Below are 21,047 nucleotides of genomic sequence, written 5' to 3'. Positions count from 1 at the left end.
CCCCCAGACCCAACCTGTGCTGCCTGGTTGCATGCCGGTCTCCCTGCCTGGTGTGCCTGGTTCCCTGGGAGCATTAAAGCCTGAAAAATCCACCAAGGGCTCCGGGATTCTCTATTCATAGGCCCTAATCAATAATGAACCTGCCCTGTGCTTGGTGGCACTGCAATATCAAAATTACTTATTTATATAGGCAGGGGCTACAGGGTAACAAGGAAAATCTTATGCACGTCTGGTTAGAGTGGTGAGGTTATAATTCAAACTTTTTTTTAAAAGATTTATTTATGCATACAAGAGCTGGGGTACAGGCCAGAGATGCATGGGGTGAGAGGATTCACCAGAGACAGAGTGGGGAACAGAACAGGCAGACAGACTGAAATATATTCCTGAGGGGAGCAGTGGGTGAGTCAGGAGAGATCTACTTCGCCATGTGGGTTGCTCCCTGGTGGGCTGGGGATCGAACTGGTGCTGCAGCTTTGGATTGCTTCATAGTGTGGTGCTTAACCCCTTGCGCCACCAGGGATGCCCTATAATTCAAACTTTTTCAACTATTTTTGTCACATTGCTTATTTAATAATTTCACTGGGCAATACAAGTCATGAGAGGACATGTTAGCCTTGGCCTGTAAACATGCAGCCTCCCATGGGTGCCTCCGTCTCTCACAGATCCCTCTCTTCCTCTTGTGTAGAGAGAACACATGATGAGCTGTTACTGGGAGCAGCCCAGACCCATGGCCCCGCGTCACGACCCCAGCAGGCCCTACGCAGAACAGTATCGCATTGACACCCGGCAGTTTGCCCACCTGTTTCAGCTTGTCTCGCCATGGACCTGTGGATCCCACACAGAGATCCTCGCTGAAAGGACTTTCAGGCTCCTGGATGACAACATGGACCATCTTATCGAATTTAAAGCATTTGTGAGCTGTCTTGGTAGGACTCTGTGGTCTTTATTGCACTGAGTTGATTTGGGATGTGTCTGAACACCGAGTGGGTTTGTAGCAGGCAGATCCACACAATGAAGTGTATCTGTGATGTGATTTTGTGATTTTTAAAAATCAACCTGCAGGCCCGTCATGATCACTTTCATGCTTCCTTAAGGTTGGTGGGGAGAGTGAGCACTAACTTTCAACACAGAAGGTCACTGACCTTTTTGGCACCTGGGATTTGGTGGTAGCTTGTTGATCCTTGTGCACAGAATTAAAATCCTTCATACAGTATAAGGCCAGACAAAATTGACAGTTATCTTATAGCTTGAATTGTCACTAATCATTGCCTCTCAAATTTTCATTTCAAATAGCATGTATGTCTGGGGGGTAGGAGCAGAGAAAGCACTGGGTCCATAAGTATTGACCATAGTAAGTCTCTCTCCATAGTGAGTTTGTGTCATAACAAATTTACTTATTTACAACTATTCAATCTCTTTATTTTTGCAGATATTATGTATAATGGAGAGATGAATGAGAAAATTAAGCTGTTATATAGGCTCCATATCCCTCCAGGTAAGAAATTACAAGTAGAAAAACCAGGTTCTGGTATGCCTTGACAAAATCTGCTTTTTATGTGATACTGAAGTTCTTTGAAAATTGCATTTGCACTCGAGGCAGCTGGTGGTGTCGTTTGGGGCAGCAGATCACAGTTTTAAGTACTGTGCTGCCTGGCAGTGCTTGCCAGACCTGAGCATGTATTAGAAACATCTGGAGGGCTTGCGAAAGCAGCTAAGGGGCCCTATTCCAGTTTCTTAATAGGTCTGAGGACCACACTTTGGGGACCACTGGCCTGTAGACATGTAGGGAAGCCAGACCTTGGTTGCCTAAATAAGTGGTTATTTTAGCCCACTGATTTTGAAGAATCATGTCACTTTCCAGCATTTAAGACCATGCTTCTTTCAAATTGAACCAGTCATAAGTAGGAAAAAAAAAAAGTGGTTTTGAAACCAATGAGATCAGACTTAGTGTTGAGAGGTATTTCTTGGATCTTTGGAACTGATAGAGGATTAAGAAGCTCAGAGGGCATCCAGACCCCAGTGCTGTGGTTTTGGTGTTGGATGGGGCCTCTGCAATGCGAGGAGGCTGTTGCTGAGGGAATTTTCAGGGCAAGAGATCCTAATAATTTTATAACCATTAAGATGTACATATATATTGAAAATGCACAAATATATTGTTTATGGATTTGGAGAATCTACTTCCTGAATCCAGCTACTAGTGAGCATGCATGTAATACTTATTATCCCAGGGAGCATCCCTTAATGACACCCAAAACCCCTTCTCAACCTTACCACACTAATTATTACTTTAGTGTGGTATTTAGCTATTTAGCATCAGTGAAATTCTTTTTATGCTAATGTTATTGAGCTTTATTTGTCCTTATTTCACATTTTCCTACTATCATAGTAGACATGCATAACTGTTTATTATCATTGTCTTCATCTTTTCATAATCATCGTTATCTATATTTGGTATTCCTAAATAGAACATGATTGACTTTAATTATGTTATCTTGATTTTTACACTTTTTATTGGGATTTTAGATTTATAAAAATGTTGCAAATATAGTACAGGTAGAGTTCTCATTCTTGATATATCTGTAAATGTATTCCTGGCTTTTGATATCATTTGAGATATTTGGTTTTTGATCTAACTCACAATGAACTGTGTTTCCAAATTACATGTTCATTTCTAAAGATACTTTATATTAGTTCATTAGAGGTATTTGTAGGCCTTCATGGCTTCAGAAAAAGTCTCTTAGAATGAAGGGAACCTCAAACTTCTATTTTGACATATCCTTTTGCCAAGGCCATGAGTATCCACAATATCTTAGGTACTTTTCCTTAAATAGATGTAATTTCAACAAGTGCTTTCTTTTTACCATGATAAATAACTTTTTGATTAAAGGTGGGACAAACAGTAGTTGGTAAGAAAAGTTTTTGTATTTTTTTTTAAAGATTTATTTATACAAGCACTGGGTACAGTCAGAAGCGCGGGAGGGTGAGAGGATTCACCAGAGCAGGGAGCAGAACAGAGAGACTGACGAAATACACTACTGAGGGGAGCAGTGGGTGGCATAAACAATGACTGCACTTTTAAAAGACAACTTAGAAGAATATTAGTTTCATTAGAAAGCACCAAAACAAGCTACTGAGAATGATATGTTGGAAATGACAAGTGAACACAAACTGAGACATTTGGAGGCTTTTTGTGTATCTACCGCAAGTGGAGCTTGTGCTGAGTTTGTTCTGCAAAGTTTTCCCCTGCTGGTCTGGATCCTCATTGAATAATATTCTTAAAAATATTTAGTCTAGGGCCACCCTGGTGGCACAAGGGGTTAAGTCACAGCACTATGAAGCTGTCCGCAGCCACTGCAGCACAAGTTCAGTCCCCCGGCCAGCTAGGGAGCAACCCACATGGCGCAGCAGACCTCTCCTGACTTGCCCGCTGCCCTTCTCAGCAGTATACTTCCTTCAATCTGCCCATTCTGTTCCCCACTCTCTCTGGTGAATCCTCTCACCCCCCACACCTCTGGCCTGTACCCTAGCTCTTGTATGCATAAATGAAATAAATCTTTAAAGAAAAAATTTAGTAAAAGTCATGCTGCCCCAGACTTTGTCCAGCTTCATATGAAGATGATTTCTTTCTGAAGCTTAACATCCCTAGTGCATTTGCTGCCCAAAGGAAGAGTTTTGTCAAGAAGTTGAGTTAAATGGGAGAATCTTGTGAATAAGTCCAATTTGCAGTTTGATTAAAGATAGTTACTAGATTTAAAAAAGGACTCAAAATGTTGAAAACCCGAATAAGCTTAACAAACCTGAAGGAGCACAAGAAAATATACTAACATACTGATGAAGTATGGATAGAAAGCAACAATTCACTTTAGGAAAAAGTAAGGTTATAATGCTTCATTGGTGATATTTAGTGTTATAATTTGAATCCTAAAGCAATTATAGACTATATAATATAGCAATATCTGTGTATGAGGAAAAACCATGTCAGACATATTAGCCAAAATAAAGGCTACCTTTATATTTTTCAGTAAAGGAAGAGCTGTTTATATATATATAGAATGATCAGTCTTTTTTTTAAAGATTTATTTATTTATACAAGCACTGGATACAGTCATAAGCGTGGGAGGGTGAGAGAATTCACCAGAGCGGGGAACAGAGCAGGCAGACAGACGAAGTACACTGCTGAGGTGAGCAGCGGGCACAGCAGGAGAGGTCTGCGCGCCATTTGGGACCCTCTCCAGATGGCCGAGGATTGAACTGGCGCTGCAGAGGCTGCGGGCAGCTTTGCAGCCCAGCGCTCAACCGCTACACCACCAGGGGAGGCCCAGAATGATCAGTCTCTTAATGCACAACCAGAAGCATTTGAACTTTTCAGATTCTGTAACATGAAAGCAATTATCAAATTGCTTTAGTTGTTTACATTCCTAACACCATATTGTCCACTTCCAAATAAACTGACTTTTAACCAAAATTAAAATGGAAATGCTATAGAATGTTGCAATTTTGAGATCTTTTTATTTCCCTACAGAATAGAAAAAGTTTTAAAGCAATCACACATTCTACTTAAAGCTGTCATAGGAGCTCCATCAATAAATGCAGTTTTCACTCTGCCAATGTACAGCTGTACAGAATTTGGTAAAATAACTGAGTTGGTCCCATAAAGAAGACCTAAATATGTAGTGCTGATTAGGGCACACATTATGAATGACAATGACATCTTTAGGATAGTCTAGCAAAATGAGATCTGTGATACTGTGGGAAGGATCTAGAGGGTATTATGCTTAATGAGAAAAATAAGTCACAGAGAAAGAAAAACACTTTATGATTTCATTTATGTGATATATAGTCACAAATAAATGACAAAAACTAAGTTTTATACTATAAGACCGAGTTTGTTGCTACAAGAAGGGAAAAGGTTGGGTAATGGGTAAAGATGGCAACTGTTTGGTGGATTGAATTGAATTTTTAGTGGTGAATTTGTTGTAATATATACATGTTGATTTTTAATTTTATAAACCTAAAACTTCTATAATGTTACAATGCAACATTAATTCAATACACTTGATCTTAGCCAAAAGGCCAAGAAGTGATGCAACATTACTGCAATAAAAATGTATTTAAAATGTTAAAAAAAAAAAAAAAGCAATTATCAAAGAGAAAAATGCCATTTGCTTCCACTTTCTTGTCTAAATAGTTTCTCACTGATAGTGACAGTCTGTTTTTGAAGAGGTCATTATTTAAAAGTTCTAATTAGGAACTGCATGTAGGTATTTCACTATTAGGCTGAAAATTAGCATAAAAATGGCCTGATTGGGCTAAGATTTTAGTAACATTTGATCCTTTTTAGTTATTTAACATTGTGAGAAAAGAATGATCTTTGAAAGTTTAAATTCATTTAGTTATAATGTATGTACTTTCTAAACCTATGCAGTACAGTTGGAAATGAGATCTTTGAATGACATTGTCTGCTTTGTCAAGAGTACCTGCAAACAGGTACTGATACATGCAGTCATAGTTCATAATAATGGAATATTCAATATGAATGAAAAACCTTAGTAGTATTGTGGACTGAGATGTATGTTTGAGGCTAACAGCAACAGGACAGAAGATAGCATGTGACTACTCCTGTTTCCCTAGAGAACAGTTTGGCACTTAGGTTCCACCTACCATATCAGTTCCTCATTTTTTGGTCACTCTGTTCTTATGGTTATTTTATGAAACAATTGTTAAGATAAGTGCTAATAAACTCCTGCTTTTAAGAATGTACCAGTATGTCTAGATACCTATCAGAACCCAAGACTCTGCATTGCCCTATGATCAGATTTTTTTTTTAAGATTTATTTTTATTTATACAATAGTTGGGGTACAAGCCAGAGGCGTGGGCAGGTGAGAGGATTCACCAGAGACTGCGGGGAGCAGAACAGGCAAACAGACCGAAAGCACTGCTGAGGGGAACAGCGGGTGCAACAGGAGAGGTCTGCCTCGCCAAGTGGGATTCTCCCTGGCCGGCTGGGAATCGAACTGGCGCCGCAGAGGCACAGCACTGCGCTCAACCCGCTGTGTCACGGGGGGGAGGCCCCTATGATCACATTATTAATGGCATACACAAAGAAGGTTCGCTAAGGGTAAACAGATGAGCTAAATTAGTAGTCCAGATAGGATCGGAAACTTCCTCAGAGAACGGATAGTCGTCTGAAGATTCAGACTGGAGGAGATGATGATTCTGAGAATATATAGCTAAACTTAAAAGGTCCATTTCTTGCAGAATATATAAAATGATAGTTTATATATTCTATTTTAACAATGTAGGCAGTATTGATAAAAATACCAGGTATATTCAATTTTATGGTAGGCAGCTTAGGCTAGAAAGATTTGTTCTTTGGAGACCTGAGTTCAAAATGCCATTAAGGGTTTTGAAATATTATGAAGTGTAGGATATAACCCTCCTCTCCCCCCCTGCCAAAAAAAAAACTCTTCTGTGAAATTGAAAAATTGCATTGAACTTTTTAAAAAAGGTAAGTGCTGAAGAGCCCTGATATTACCCAACTCATCAAGAAGTCACTAAAAAGTTGGATTTATTTACCTCTAGTACCTGTCAGTCAAGTGATTTTCTTACAAGAGATGAGAAATGTACATTGAATACTTTAGTTGATTTTCTGTGAGTGACTTGGATATATTGAAATTCCTAACCTAATTGCAAATTCTTCCCACCATAATTTTTTTTTATCCACTATGGAATGGTAGGAGGAAGGCACTGTACTATTTTAATAAGAAAAAAAGTAAAGTGGTTTCATTCGACTGTACTGTCAAAACTACATGTGATAGTTAAATTGCGTTGAAAGAGGTGTATGTACTCCTCTATCAGATAAGACATTGGCAGTGGAAGTGCTTTCCCCTCCAGAGAATCCCATAGAGAAAGTAATGAAGAAAGCAGTTACAGTAACAATGATACAAAAAATGAAAACTGCACATTGACTAATGTTAAGTCCTGAAGCATCAAACAGACTTTCCTGCTGGTGGTAGCTAACGAAACAATGTCTGAAAACATTTGTGAGTTTCAGATAGCCAAATATAAATCCTTTACCAAATTTTAACTTGTGCAGTACTGAGACAGTGGTAATTTTCATAGAAATGTCTCTTAAATCTGTCTTGAAATATAAGCTACGTATATAGAAGTAGGTTTACAAAACTTCAAATATCTTGTTTTAAAAAGCTGAAAGAGTGTGTGTGTGTGTGTGTGTGTATGTGTGTATATAAATTCAGTGGAGTACTTTCCCTAATGCACTGCATGCTATGTTCTGATCAGATTACCTGAGGTTTACAGTGTGCTCCTGGCCTCCTCCAGCGTCCCCTAGTGGTCAGTCTGGGTGATGGTGTTTGTTTTCTGTGTGCCAGGACAGGAGAGAGGTACTGCTTTATGGGTTTGCCTTTGTTGCTTCTTGTCACTTCACCTGCCTCCATTCTGAGCTCTCACCACCCTTTAAATTAATCACTCCTTTCTAGACTCCAACGGCACTGGTGTGTATAGGTTCTTCTGTTAAAGCAGTTTGTTTACAGTGACTTGTCTACACGTTTCTAGTGTTTGTGACACTGAACACTGAGGGTAGGAACTCAGTTACCAACTCGGTCACCAGAGGGTGGCTGTCATCTAGGAAATCATTTCCATCACGACTACCCAATGGTCCTTACCATTCAGGGTAATTTTGCTTTGAGTTTCTGATTGGATCCCCACCTCTGCCACTGCCTCGAACTTATTTTGAGCAAAGCTGGGGAAAAAAATGACTCAGTAAGTTACAGAAAAAAGGAAAAAAAACAAACCCCCCTCTCCCTAGACCCTCCTCCAAAACCCAGCCTACCTCACAAAGTAGGAAGGAGGGTTGTTATTAAAGCTTTGGTGCCATCTTGTGGATATTTGTGGCTCACAAATAAATCTTGACATTTCTCTTCAGTTTTATTACTCTCTAGGCCTACTAGTTTCAGTACTTAATTAAAATTGCAGAGGAAGGATCCTTTTTATTTTTTATAATAGACTGTTTAATTCATACTCTACAATTCATCCATTTAATATTGTTATGTAACCATCATCACTGTCAACTTTAGAACATTTTCATCACCCCCCAAAACAAAGCCTGTAATTGATAGCTGTTGCAACTCATCCATTCCCCTGCTGTCTTTACAGATTTGTCTATTCTGGATATTTCATATAAATAGAGTATTGTGTTATGTGTCTGGTTGTTTGCACTTAGAACAATGTTTTCAAGATTCATCCCTAAGGTAACATGTCAGTCCTCTTTATGGCTAAATATTACTCCATTTGGTTGGGATGCTATACTCTGTTTATCCATTCATCAAAACTTACATTTAGGTTTCCACTTTTTGGCTTTTACGAATGAGGCTTTAGGCACTGTGAACAGTTTCAACTTTTTAAAGAACTGCCGGACTGTTTTCCAAGGTAGCTGAATCATTCTACATTCCTATTAGGAATTTGAGGGTCTGGATACAATTGTATTTTAGTCTATTTCAAAAGAAATCTCTAAGTGCTACTTGAGTTCAGTAATTTTTTTTATAATTTTTGCTAAAAATTATGTATAGTGTGTTCATTATATAGAATATCATGAAAATTATTCTGCCATCTAGATGTTTATTTCTAGAGTTCCTTACATATGCTTATACATGAGTTTTTACAAAATGGGGGTTTTAGTATAAGCATTTTCCAGATCAGTATCAGCTGATGTGAACTTGCATGTTATTAGTTACAACAGTATCTATACATATTCAAGTGAAGTATTTCCTTCATTGTGTATCCAGACAGACAGTGCTTGGTATACACCTTGGATTCATGGATTGTGCAAGGATTGCAGCCCACAGGTTGGGGCTGCTGGCTTAGCCTTCTCTGTTTTACCAAAAAAAGCTAAATTAATCTGTTAGTTTTGGCTAAGATGCAATTTATTAATGTTAAAACATTTTCTTCTTAATAGCACTCACTGAAAATGACCGAGACAGCCAGTCACCACTGAAGAATCCTCTGTTGTCAACATCAAGACCTCTGGTTTTTGGGAAGTCAAATGGCATGTACTTTACATTATCTTCACCCCAAGCACGCCACTGAAACTGGTTGGAGTGATTCACTGATCATCTTAAAGGGAGACTTGTCTATTCCCTCCCTCCTGTAATTAATACCCAGTACATTGCTTTTAGAGGCCAGGCACTTTCCAAGTTGCAGGAAGACTGCATTTTGACCCTACTGCTTACTATCTGAGGTCCTCTTCTAGCTACCTACCATTCTATTTCTGTGAATCAGTGGTAAAAATTTCCAATGTAATCTCTGCTTCTAAGTTTGTACATGGAATTTGCTTAATGAAATTCATTACTCCCTTCTACATATTTCCCTTTCTTTGAATTTACTTACTGTTTTTTGTCTCAAGGTGATGCAACTGATTATCAGAAACAGCTGAAGCAGATGATTAAGGATTTGGCCAAAGAAAAAGATAAAACCGAGAAAGAGTTGCCCAAAATGAGCCAGGTATGGACTTTATTCTGTGCAGAAAATGAAACTATTTTGTTAAATGATTTGTTCAGAGGTAAGCTTGGGCCCCTTTGTCACCAATGCCAAAATCAAAGAACTTAACTTCTGGGAGTGAAACACTGTTGTGATTAATTGGGGAATATTTAAATTGTTTCATTTGGATATTTCAGATACTCAATGCTTTTTGAAATATAAATATGCGATACATTACATCCAGGGATGTTTTATAGTTTTGGGTTGTCAGGAATAGTCATGATGCTTGAAAAAAAAAAATTTCAAGACTCTTTTTCAACAACCCAGTATACAGGATAGGATAATGCATGTAGGTTATATGCAAATATTTCATTTTGTGAGTTGAGCACATGTGGATTTTGCTATCTGTGGGAGTCCTGGAACCAATCTCCTGTGGAAATGAAGGAATGACTACTGTTTCCATCTTGTTACACTATTATATACATTTTTTTCTTTTTTTAATTCTAGAGAGAATTTATCCAGTTCTGTAAAACTTTGTACAGCATGTTCCATGAAGATCCAGAAGAAAACAGTTTGTATCAAGCCATTGCCACAGTAACCACCCTGCTGCTGCAGATTGGGGAAGTAGGCCAGCGAAGTAGCAGCTCAGGAAGCTGCTCCCAGGAATGTGGAGAGGTGCTGCAGGCTTCAGCTTCTTCTCCTGAGGACTTGGTTTTCGCTGACACAGACCCCGGGAAGATTCCCCAGGACTCCCAGGTATTTCCTCAAGAGGCAGAAGGGGACTGGACTGTCTCCCTTGAACATATTTTAGCATCACTTCTCACTGAACAGTCATTAGTAAACTTTTTTGAAAAGCCACTGGACATTAGATCCAAACTTGAAAATGCCAAGATCAATCAGTACAGTCTCAAAACTTCTGAAATGAGCCACCAATCACAGCCTGAACTCAAGATGAATAACCTGTGAGAAGAGTGGTGCTGTGGACTCTGCCATACCAAAGCAAGGACCAGTTTTGTGCGTTGTCTGCCCATAAATCCAGACTCAGTTTGAGTTTACAGGATGGGTGTCCAGACAAGCAACCTGACAAGCCACAATAGTGGCAGGGAGAACTGATGTAACCCTCAACATTTCTATTTATTCTGAGAGTTCAATTGGATATTATCTGTACTAAAATGTATCCATCAGTTCTCCTAAAAGCTGTGACTTGCATTTTCACTTTGATCAGATTTATTGAAATGGGCACTTTTGTGATTCTAATCCAGGGAAGAGCCAAAGCTTATTTTTCACTTGGAGTAACGGGAGAGGTTAAGAATCAAGTTCACTTTCAAAATCTGAGCGCCACTGTCTGTGCAATTGTATTTGGATTTTTTTGCACTAATTTTGTTTCAATGCTGGTAATTGAAACCATTTTAATATATTTGGTTGTATTCATTCATTTTGTGTCCTTCCAAATATGTGTACAAACCTTGCTTTCAATGTTGGCCTCCAAGTTTTTAATAAGAAACTTTTGTATTGACTTGGTCCTTTGCTTGTACCTTATATTTACTTCAGTCTGGAGTGCAATATATTGCAGGCTCTCAACCTCACCATGGCTATGCAATGTTATCAGCCACAGGGCTTCAAAAAAGGGAAGTCCTTATGACAGCATTTGTCTGAGGGTGGGGGTGTGTTAAAATCATGAAACAGTATCTGCAATAGCTTGTTTTCAGGCTGACTTTGTTACTGTAGCCTTAAATCTTACCTAGTTTTAGCTCTATGTAATATAAATACATGAGCTAAAATAAGAACTGTACATGTAACATTTGGTACCTCACCAAAGATCAGTTATTTTAGAAGATGCTACCAATTGCATCCTTTCAGTATTAAAAACATGCAAAGTGGTAAACAGCAGCCAACATCTAATGCCAACCCCTGGAGAAATGTTTCTCTTAGAAATACACAAAACATGCACAGAACAGTAACATAGCTCTAATGTTTCAATTACCTAAATAGTGGTACTTAAAAAGGCTAGGCCTGTGCAAATATTCAGAAATACCAGGGGCTGGGGAGAAGGGGAAACAGGCCTAAATATTTAGGAAGTCACCCAAAAGTTTCTATAATTAGAAACTGCTCTAAGATGCATAGAACATTACACCGCAACTAGAAAAGGAATAAGTACAAAGGCAATTCTGTCACTTTGCATGAATAAATTTTTTATATAATTGGGGTATAGGCCAGAGGATTTACCAGAGACAGAGTGGGGAAACAGAACAGGCAGAAATACACAGGCGTATCATGCTCAACCCGCTGTGCCACCACTGAGGCCCTGTAACTTTATTTGCTAATCAGTGATTAGTTTTCATCCACATTGACTGTCTGTAGATCTGCAAAAGAAGGGACAGCCAGTCAACTTCCATTGCCACACAGCACTTCCCAAAACCTTTTTGGAGGGTTTAGGATAGTAGAAATATTTTTACTATCTATATATTTTGTATCTTTATTTTCACACTACAACAAAAAAGGTATACTGAATATGCCTGTTATGCATATCCCTAATGGAAGCATTACTGGCATATACAGGTGGGTAGTGCATCTGCTGAACAAATGAATTCAAACTATACGGACTAAAGGAGAGTGTGGGATTGAGTAAAACTTACTTTTGAAAGTTGTGACAGGTACATAGGTAACCAATGTATACAGCTTGTTTGGCGAATCTTCATCCTCATTACGTTTCCTGGACAACCGTACACGGATACGATAGGGGACATTCCTAATAAAAATATAGACATGAAGTCAATGTCTCCTATCAAGAAAAGCCAACAAATGTATTCATTCTGTCCCCCATTTCTGTAACATGCTCCTCCTGCTGTCCTTTGCTCTATTCTGACCAACTAGCCAGAGGATGCATGGCATTTATCAGTGCCCTGGAAAATGAACACCCACAGGGGGACATTAAATACCATCCCCTCAGCATTTATACTAGCCACCACTGACATTCAAACTGAGCATTCAGTCTTATGCCACGTCTTTGCCCTTTGCCACTAAAACACAAATCTTGATTCTAGGATTTGTCTGTTAAACTTGGAAAAACCTCACAACTCTGAAGGCTATATTAAACACAAAGCTATTACTTGTTCAGTGTCTCTGCAGGTAATGCTCTCATTCAGACTTCTTAGGATTGTAAGGACCTGTTATTTCCACCTTTGATCTCAGGAGTTGTCCTGAAACTCGGGACTACTTCTGGCTCAATGTACAACACTCTCATCGAGAGACAATCAGGTTGAGCCTTGTGTTGTTTGCCTCCAACCCCAATGTTGAAAGACTAGCCAAAAGCAATCTCCCACCACTACTCCCTACTCCAGTCTCCCTACAATCACATAGTCCATGCCAGTACCATTCCCCGAGGGCAGTGCCACTTCCACAGCGAAAAGCCACCCTTTATGTATACACAAGGTTTTTCCATCTCAGTATTATTATTTGGCCTGAAAATTGCTACAGGAAGCTGCCTAGTCCTTTGATGTTTAGCTATATATTTAATCTGCAGCAATCCCCAGTAACAACCAAAAATGCCCCCTCCATCTCCTGAAATTGCCTATGGCTGAAAACTACCCCATCCAACTGCTTCCATTATGTCTAAAAAGAAATCCAAACTCTATTACCCACAATATCCCACATATTCTGTCCCCTGCATAATATCTTCATTCATTGTTCAAGTCACTTATGTATTCCACCTTCCCCAACCTGTTTCCAAATCATGCCAAGGTTTTTCTGTTCAATTGCTCTTATCTGTCCCTTACATTGCTGGTTCAACCAACCACATCCAAGGGCTTCAATTCTGCCCTTTGAACAACTGTCATATTTCCTTACACATCCACATTCATTAAATTATTGGACTTAAAAACTAGAGTTGGTCAAACTGGCGTAACTATACAAAAATTCATCTTAAAACACAAGTAATTGAAAGCACCTTATTCCCTTAGCCCAGACAGCTTTGTTGAGCCTGGTGTCGATGCGCACATCTGGAGTGCCCATTTCCTTCATTGCAAATTTCCGGATCTCTTTGAGTGCTCTAGGGGCACGCTTCTTGAAGCCACTGAAATTCAAACAAAGTAACTATAGGAATACAAATTCAATGTATGACACAGTATATCCTAATTTCACACCCACAAAAATCCAATCCAAACCTTGAATGGCCCAGAACAAACCTTTTTACCACCAGTGCATTAATACCCAGCAACCAGGAGGACACTTGGGAAACAAGTGCATAATCCATTTTCAATAATGTGGGATAAGGACTCTGGATGTGATCCTTAAGCGATGCTAAAATACACTTCGTTAACCCTTTCTAGATAAAACACATCCCCAATGTCTAATACCATTGCCAAGAATAATAAAAAAAGTTAGAATACACTTCGAAATAAAATATACAATACTTAAAGTTCCAGTATCGGTCTATGTTTTAATAGTAGGGGCCTGAAATGTACAGATTTCCTCATATGTAGGAGGACAAGAGCTGTCAGCTATAAAACTGTCATTAATTTATGTTTGTTCCAACTGAGTAAGGTGCTATTAATTACCCCACTGTTAGATGAGGACAGATAAATTAATTTGAATTTAATGCTTCCAATTAATGAAAAAATGCAAAGCAAAACTTTAGTAAAGGCTGAAATAGTCAGGCATTTTGGGTAATTCCTAGTGGGGCAAAGACTAGTCTAAGTGTATCCCACCACTCCAACACTGGGAATGTCAAAGAAGTCACCATGTCAGTGATTCACCTTTTAACTCCAACAGTGTCCAACACACAGCAAACCTAGCAGTTTTGTTAGATGAAATGATTTCGTGAAATCTAATAAAAGTAACACATTTTACTATATGCAAGAAAAACAATTCTGATCTAAAACATCCAGTGACTTCTAGGACCCGTGTAACATCTGACATCCATTTGCCCCCACCTCACTTGGCTTCTTACACTGTTCCCAGCTCCCTTTGCTTACCCAGTCTACTTCTACAGCCCATCAAATTCCCTTTTTTCACTTAAATTCTTAGTCATCTAGAAATAAACGGTGCTAGAACAGTGGTAGAGTTAATAGACAATATCCCATCTGTTACAGCTTATATAGGTTACATCCAGAGTACATCAGATGGCATTACATACTACAGAAGTTACCCAAGTTAGGAACATGCCTGGTATAATTAACACAAGTGGTCAAAAACTAAAAAAGTAAGTAGCCAGCTCTTGTGGGATGGTAGCAAGAACTCTGGCTTCTAGTTTGATTTAGAAGGCAGAGCCACAGGACATGCTTAATCGCCAAATGACTGAAATAAGGCCACAGAGAAACAGAAAGGTTGGGGGTAGAGATGGTCACCAGGAGCTTCAAAGGCCCATTTTAAAGATCAAATAGAGACGTTAATAGCATTTGGATATATACGGACCTAAGACTAGTCACTATTACCAAGCCTATGAAGAAAAGAGAGGGCCCTGGACCTCCAAATCACTGAAAGGTCTGGTTGAGAATGAGGAAGTTCACTGCTAGAGAAGAAAAACACAAGACTCTAATCTTTGGAAGTACCAGTATTTTCACAGAAGAGTAAAAAATGAACTGTCAAGTGTTACTCAGATATGACCAAAGGGGGCCTCCCCAGTGGCACAGCGGCTTGAGTGCAGTGCTGTGAAGCTGTCTGCAGTCTCTGTAGCACGGGTTTGATTCCCTGTGGCCGGCCAGGGAGAAAGCCACATGGCCGGGCAGATCTCTCCTGCCTCACCCGCTGCTTCCCTCAGCAGTGTATTTCAGTGGATCTGCCAGTTCTGGTCCCGGCTCTGTCTCTGGTAAATCCTTTCACCCTCCTGTGCCTCTGGCCTGTACCCCAGCTATTGTATGCGTGTGTGTGTGTGTATATATATATATATATATATATATATATATATAAAAACAAATCTTTAAAAAAAAAAAGAAATAACTGAAGGATTTAGTAGTATAGGTTTTTACTTGGGACTTTTGCACAAAATGCCTGAAAAACCTGCCCACCTGCTATGGCTCACATCACACTTTTTGAATATCCCATTATCATCGCTGTGATCCTTAAAAGAACACCCCTTTTCACCCAATGCCTCACTTTCCACTTTTTGTACCTAAGCACTTGCCTAACTTCCCTAAGTAAAACAAGGAGGCAGCACCTCTGGTTTCCTGCACAGCCCAGGATAGGCGCCTGATGAAGTTTTGACATACTCCCAAAATGAATGCAGGCCCTAAAAGCGGGGTGAGAAGGTGGTGCCTCACAAACAGCATTAATGCATAAAAAAGGGCACTGGCTTTTTGACCCAGAAGCTATTTCTGGGGACCCCCCCCCCACCAAATAAGAATGCACATATTACACATATTTAAGTTCCTAGCAAAATCAGTCCCAAGATGACAGACTGCCCAGCAAGCACAAGAAAGCCTGCTGACTGGTACTGAATAGAAAATTTGGCTTTTTAACATTTTACTATTAAAAATTCTCCATATCTTAACAGTATTCAAAAAGAGATTCGGTCTTCATTATCAGCACCATAGCACCACATGCCGCCCCCCACCCCGCCCCCGCAAAAGGGAAAACCTTTCTAAGCTCTATAACTAAAAACCAAAGCCCAGGTAAAAACCCAAGAACTTAAACATTCAAAATACTGGCCTATAACTCCATTTCATGGATACATTCCTGGCTCCAGCAGTTTCACTTCCGGGATTACAACCTGCACCACAGCAGGCATCTCTGCGGGCGAGGGCACTTCATTCCCAGTTTTAAAACAGCTACACAATCTTTTCAAGTTAGAGACAAGAGGGCTGACGCCTGGCACTTCGCATCATTGACAGACAGGTTGTACCGGGAAACCAACAACTTTACTGGTATCTAGAGACAATTAAATCAGTTGGCTTTTCCTCACAAACGCCCTTCACCTGCGCGGGATAATCCGACCAAAGCATTTAGCGGACTCAATCACCTAATTCTCTCACATTGGCTCTCCCAGAAATTACTCTTCAATCTATTATTTCCAGTTATTAACCTCCGAGTAAACTAAAATAGGGTCCGTGGGGTTCAGATTTGCGCTGCTGAAGAAACGCGTTCTTTCTAGACCACCTGGACCCCGGCAGGCCTGACAGCACCACCGAACGCGAACGGTCCAGAACTCCCCCTCAGTAGGGCATCGGGCCGACCGCAGGGATACTCACATTCCATGGATGCGCTTGTGAATGTTGATCGTGTATTCTCTGGTAACCACCTCGTTGATGGCAGAACGGCCCTTCTTCTTCTCGCCACCCTTCTTTGCGGGAGCCATCTAAACCCAGGCAACAAGGAGACCGATTCAGAAGCGAGTGGGACAAGCACAAACCAAGTAATTCTTCCTGAGCCCGCCTCAAGCTGCCGCCTCCGGGCGCTTCGGGGTGTTCAGGGTCTGGCTAGGCCCCTGAAGGTCCAAATTTGTGTTAAGCCAAGTTGGCCAGCCAGCGGCCCAGCACCCGCGTCCCTCAGCTGGCCCTGCGCCGGAAACCCTGTAGGCCTCGGCTCCCTAAGCTTGGCCGCTACCCTTCCCAAACTGTGCAGCCTTTAAACGAAGCGTGGCTTTTGGTTTTCCTGAAACACCGAATCCAGGACAAGCTCATAAGAAAGCCCCTGCCCGTATCAGCACAGTCCCAGACCAGGATGGAGCCAGATTCCAAACACCGGGACGCAGGGCCCATACTCACCCTGCCGGGCCAGAACGTTGAAAGGAAGTGCGTGGGGCATTGTGGGAAAGGGAAAGCACGGTCGCAAGCACAACTTCCGGGTCAGCTGGAGGCGGGTGTAGGGGTGTGGCTAGAAAAGGGGAGAAGCGAAAGCTGTGACGCGTCATGGGAGGAGCGAATGGGCTTCAGGGGCGGGGCCGGGGCGGGCCTGGGAGGCCCGCGACTGCGCGGAAGCGCCTTAAACACCGGGGGCAGGCACTGTGAATTCTGCCTCCTGCAGTGGAGCTTGCAAAGGCTTCGCGCTAATGAGCAGCAGGAAGGGCTTGGGTCTTTTCTCTGTGCATTTAGGGGGAACCAGAACCCAGCCCAGCGGTTGGATGGGATCAGGACAGGAGCCTGGGTGTCAACTAGGAGGCTGTGATCCCGCAAAAATGGCGGGTCTAGGCTGGGGCAAATAGTGGGGACAGAGAAAAGATTTTTGGCACAAGAAATATTTAGAAATTAAAATCGACAGTTTAGGGGGCCTCCCTGGTGGCGCAAAGGGTTAGGTACCACACTATGAAGCAATCCGCGGCCTCTGCAGCATGAGTTCGATCCCTGGCCAGCCAGGCAGCCACCCACATGGCGAGGCAGACCTCTCCTGTCTCGCCTGCTGCTCCCCTCAGCAGTGTATTTCAGTGGATTTGCCTGTTCTGCTCCCCACTCTGTCTCTGGTGAATCCTCTCACCCCCCGCAGCTCTGGCCTGTACCCCAGTTCTTGTATGCATAAATAAATCTTTAAAAAAAAATAAAATTGACTGTTTACATGGCTTTATATGGTATGTCAATTTATAAAGTGTTAGTGGTTGATGACTTGTTAGGGGGACTCCACCCCCACTCCAGACCAAATCCATCAGGACATTGGGAAAGACAAATCCCATCACTACCAAAGGGAAGGTTGCTGGAACCTGAGGGTGGAGTTAAGCAGCCAGGTTTGGTATAAAACCAGACATGTGGGTCTTGCGGGGGCTTTTTGGCTTCAAGGCTCCTGGCTCGCAGCCAGCTCTCCAGCGCCATTGGGTTTCCAGATAGGCGGAAAGGGTAGGACGCATTTAAGACTTTATTTCCCTATTTTCTCCCTGAGTTGTACATTTCCTCATTTCCCCTTCCCTTGTAAATAAACTTTTTATTAACCTTTTGTGTGTGCCTGCAGTGGAGTATTAATAAGTTCCTTTTAAGCACGCGAGTGAGGACCCACAGCCAGGCAACCCGTTTTATATTGGGGCTGCCCTGTAACAGGCTCACATTAGAAAGGTAGAGTAAAATATATGGAAGAAACCAATGTGATGCCATGACCTTAAATTTCCATGCATGTTTTCAGCTCTCATTACAAAACGGCAATAAACAGCCACAAACGTAGTACTTTTAACCACCCCTGCTTCATTCTTATCCCAGGCACCCAGGCTTTAATCCCTAATACTTAAAATAAAAAAAAACTTTAAAAGGAATCCGGTCTCTCGGAGTTGATTCTATGTCTTGAGGCAGGGGGAAAAATTAAGTTGGCCCTTGATCTTGTTTCCATAATGAAACTTGGCATCTGATTTCTGATAGCGAATCATAACAAGATGAAGGAGCCAAGTAAGGGAGCTCCTGCTTGTGCAGTTCTGCTGAGATGAGCATAAAATAGTAACAATGGCTCATTAGAAAAGTTAGGTGTTCACAAGCTTATTACTTCATGCTTACAGGTAAAACATGACTTATAAAAATTGTAATTTAAAAAGTAGTCCATGATAATAGATACCTAATTTATTGATTCTAATAAGTGGAAAGTATTGATATCTTGTTTATCTTGTTTATCTTGTATATCTTGGTTATCTTGTTTCTTTGTAAACTTGTGTCTGTTAATAAAATACAGACATGTGCTAGTTTCTTTCTGAGGGGGTAAAGGAGTGAAGTAACACTTGTGACACAGCTATGCACTTCCAGGAAGAGTAGGGAATGCTGATGGATTCCACCCCTTCAACTCTCCAAAATATTTTGGGCCTGATGTGGTGGAGGTAGGTGGTTGATGGAGACTTCACAGGGCCAGAAACTAGAGGTGGGGGTAGAAATGATTAACAAGTCATTAAACTGGGCATAGAAATTCTTTAGAGGAGGACCTGAGGTGGGGATTTGAAGATTGTCATGACAAAGAGCAGTCCTTACAGATTAATCTAATCAGATCCTAGAAATGATTGCTTTTACAGTGGATAAAATTCCACAAAGGAATGAAATTCCCCCAAAGAACACCATGGAAGAACAACTTTGCCCTTGCAAAATGCAGCTCTCTGCCCACCTGTCTATGCAGGTGCCTCTTTTTTCCATTCTCTTTCCTAACAAACCTGTCCTTTGCCTGTTTGTATCTATGCAAACATCTTTTCCCTCTGTAAACTCGCTGTGTGTAGCTGAATGGGAAACTGAGAAAACCTTTCTCAGAGGCAATCCCAAGGACCCCACTCACTGAACCCTATCGTCTCATCAGCGCTACATCACCATGAAGGTAAAGAAGGGTGGTCCCACAGTTCATTCACCCTAGTGACCACACACTGTAAATGTGAAAGAGTATCCATGAGTGCAATTTTACTTGTAAAGTACTGTTTGGCAAATTAAAACAATCCAGCCATAGGAAATATAACAAATTCTTACCGACCCTCAAAAATAAACATCTGTAGGGACTCCCTGGTGGTGCAAAGGGTTGAGATGCAACCTATGAAGCTACCTGCAGCCACTGCAGCAAGAGTTCAATCCCTGGCCAGGGAGCTACCCACATGGCACAACAGACCTCTCCTGACTCTCCCGCTGCTCTCCTCAGCAGTGTATTTCAGTCAATCTGCCTGTTCCCTACTCTGTCTCTGGTGAATCCTCTCAAGCCACCCCTCCCACATCTGGCCTGTACCCCCAGTTCTTGTATGCATAAGTAAATCTTTAAAAAATTTTTAAAAATCTATGAAAAAGAGAGCAATGAAATACATGTGACTTTGACATCAAAAAGGAGAACTCTAATGCTGCAGATCCCATGTGAGTTAACTCAGACCACATAATCAAGTCCTCAGTCCCCATGCCAAAGCCACAAGTCATCAACTTTGCTTGGGTCTTCAGCCTCTGCTGGTCATTGCATTGTTTTGGAGTGTATGATAATCTTAAAGTTAGGGAGGTATAAAATTTTTTTATTTGGTGAGTTATTGAAGCACTGGAATGGTATAAAAAGTGGAGCACTGAGGTATAAGACTCACTATAGAATAACATAAGTATAAGACTTACTATAACATAGTATAAGACTTACTATAGAATAACAAAACCAAGTTAGCTCTGTGATATTCAACAGTTATATGTAAACAGCTTTGATGTAAATATGTTCATTTTGTTGTCATATTACGTAGGTCCTTTTTGCTTCAAAGGTGCTTTATAACTTTTAAGGTATTTTATGTATCAGACTTGGGATTTTAATGACATTCTTACAAGTGCTTATATTCATAAACTACTTTTTTTCATAATTGGGGAAATTTATTTTTATAAATTCCTGCATACTGACTCATTTATTTTTTATTTTGCGTTGATTAATAAAGGAAATGTTTACTTAACGGTTAAGAAAATTCTAATTTTTTTTTATAAGATTGACAATTGAACATTAAGTGAATTAGTGGTGACTATCTCTTTCCATGTACAAAATCCCTCAGACAGAAATGAATTTAGCAGCATGGAGGCTAAAAATCTTCAGTTTGTACAGATGGGTTGATGTTTGCTCTATGAAAGGAGATGCAAATGTTGGGAGGGGCAAGTGATTGTAAAGAAAATTGAGTCAACACTGAGTTAAATTTAGGATCTTGTAAGTATATGTAAAGTGGTGACCCAACATC

At 40.7% G+C, this 21,047-nt stretch overlaps 2 protein-coding genes across 6 annotated transcripts in view; one reads left to right on the top strand and one right to left on the bottom strand.

Annotated features, from left to right (window-relative positions):
* The window catches only part of TBC1D8 (TBC1 domain family member 8), a 108,771-nt gene extending 93,400 nt beyond the window's left edge, over nucleotides 1-15,371 (top strand). For all 4 annotated transcript variants that reach the window (XM_037527978.2, XM_054701911.1, XM_037527979.2 and 1 more), the window contains exons 16-20: nucleotides 686-926; nucleotides 1,430-1,495; nucleotides 8,973-9,062; nucleotides 9,420-9,517; nucleotides 10,001-15,371. In XM_037527978.2, the coding sequence (XP_037383875.1) occupies nucleotides 686-926; nucleotides 1,430-1,495; nucleotides 8,973-9,062; nucleotides 9,420-9,517; nucleotides 10,001-10,459 (954 nt within the window). In that variant the 3' untranslated portion in view covers nucleotides 10,460-15,371. The remainder of the gene's footprint in view (nucleotides 1-685; nucleotides 927-1,429; nucleotides 1,496-8,972; nucleotides 9,063-9,419; nucleotides 9,518-10,000) is intronic.
* Nucleotides 4,049-16,825, bottom strand: RPL31 (ribosomal protein L31). Of its 2 annotated transcripts, none has more exons than XM_054701913.1 (4): nucleotides 16,678-16,825; nucleotides 13,440-13,565; nucleotides 12,130-12,242; nucleotides 4,049-7,760 (listed from the first exon to the last, which is right to left on the bottom strand). In XM_054701913.1, the coding sequence occupies exons 1-4, from the start codon at nucleotides 16,782-16,784 to the stop codon at nucleotides 7,687-7,689; spliced, it is 420 nt and encodes a 139-aa protein (XP_054557888.1). In that variant the 5' UTR covers nucleotides 16,785-16,825; the 3' UTR covers nucleotides 4,049-7,686. The 2 variants fall into 2 exon arrangements, with proteins under 2 accessions (XP_054557888.1, XP_037383874.1); XM_037527977.2 differs by having other exon boundaries at nucleotides 7,718-11,856; nucleotides 16,678-16,806.
* Between the last annotated feature and the right edge of the window lie 4,222 nt (nucleotides 16,826-21,047).

Source organism: Talpa occidentalis, unplaced genomic scaffold (genome assembly GCF_014898055.3).
Source record: "Talpa occidentalis isolate TD23 unplaced genomic scaffold, MPIMG_talOcc4v2.1 talOcc4.5, whole genome shotgun sequence".
Classification (NCBI taxonomy): Eukaryota; Metazoa; Chordata; class Mammalia; order Eulipotyphla; family Talpidae; genus Talpa; species Talpa occidentalis.
This window is presented reverse-complemented; position numbering and strand designations above follow the sequence as displayed.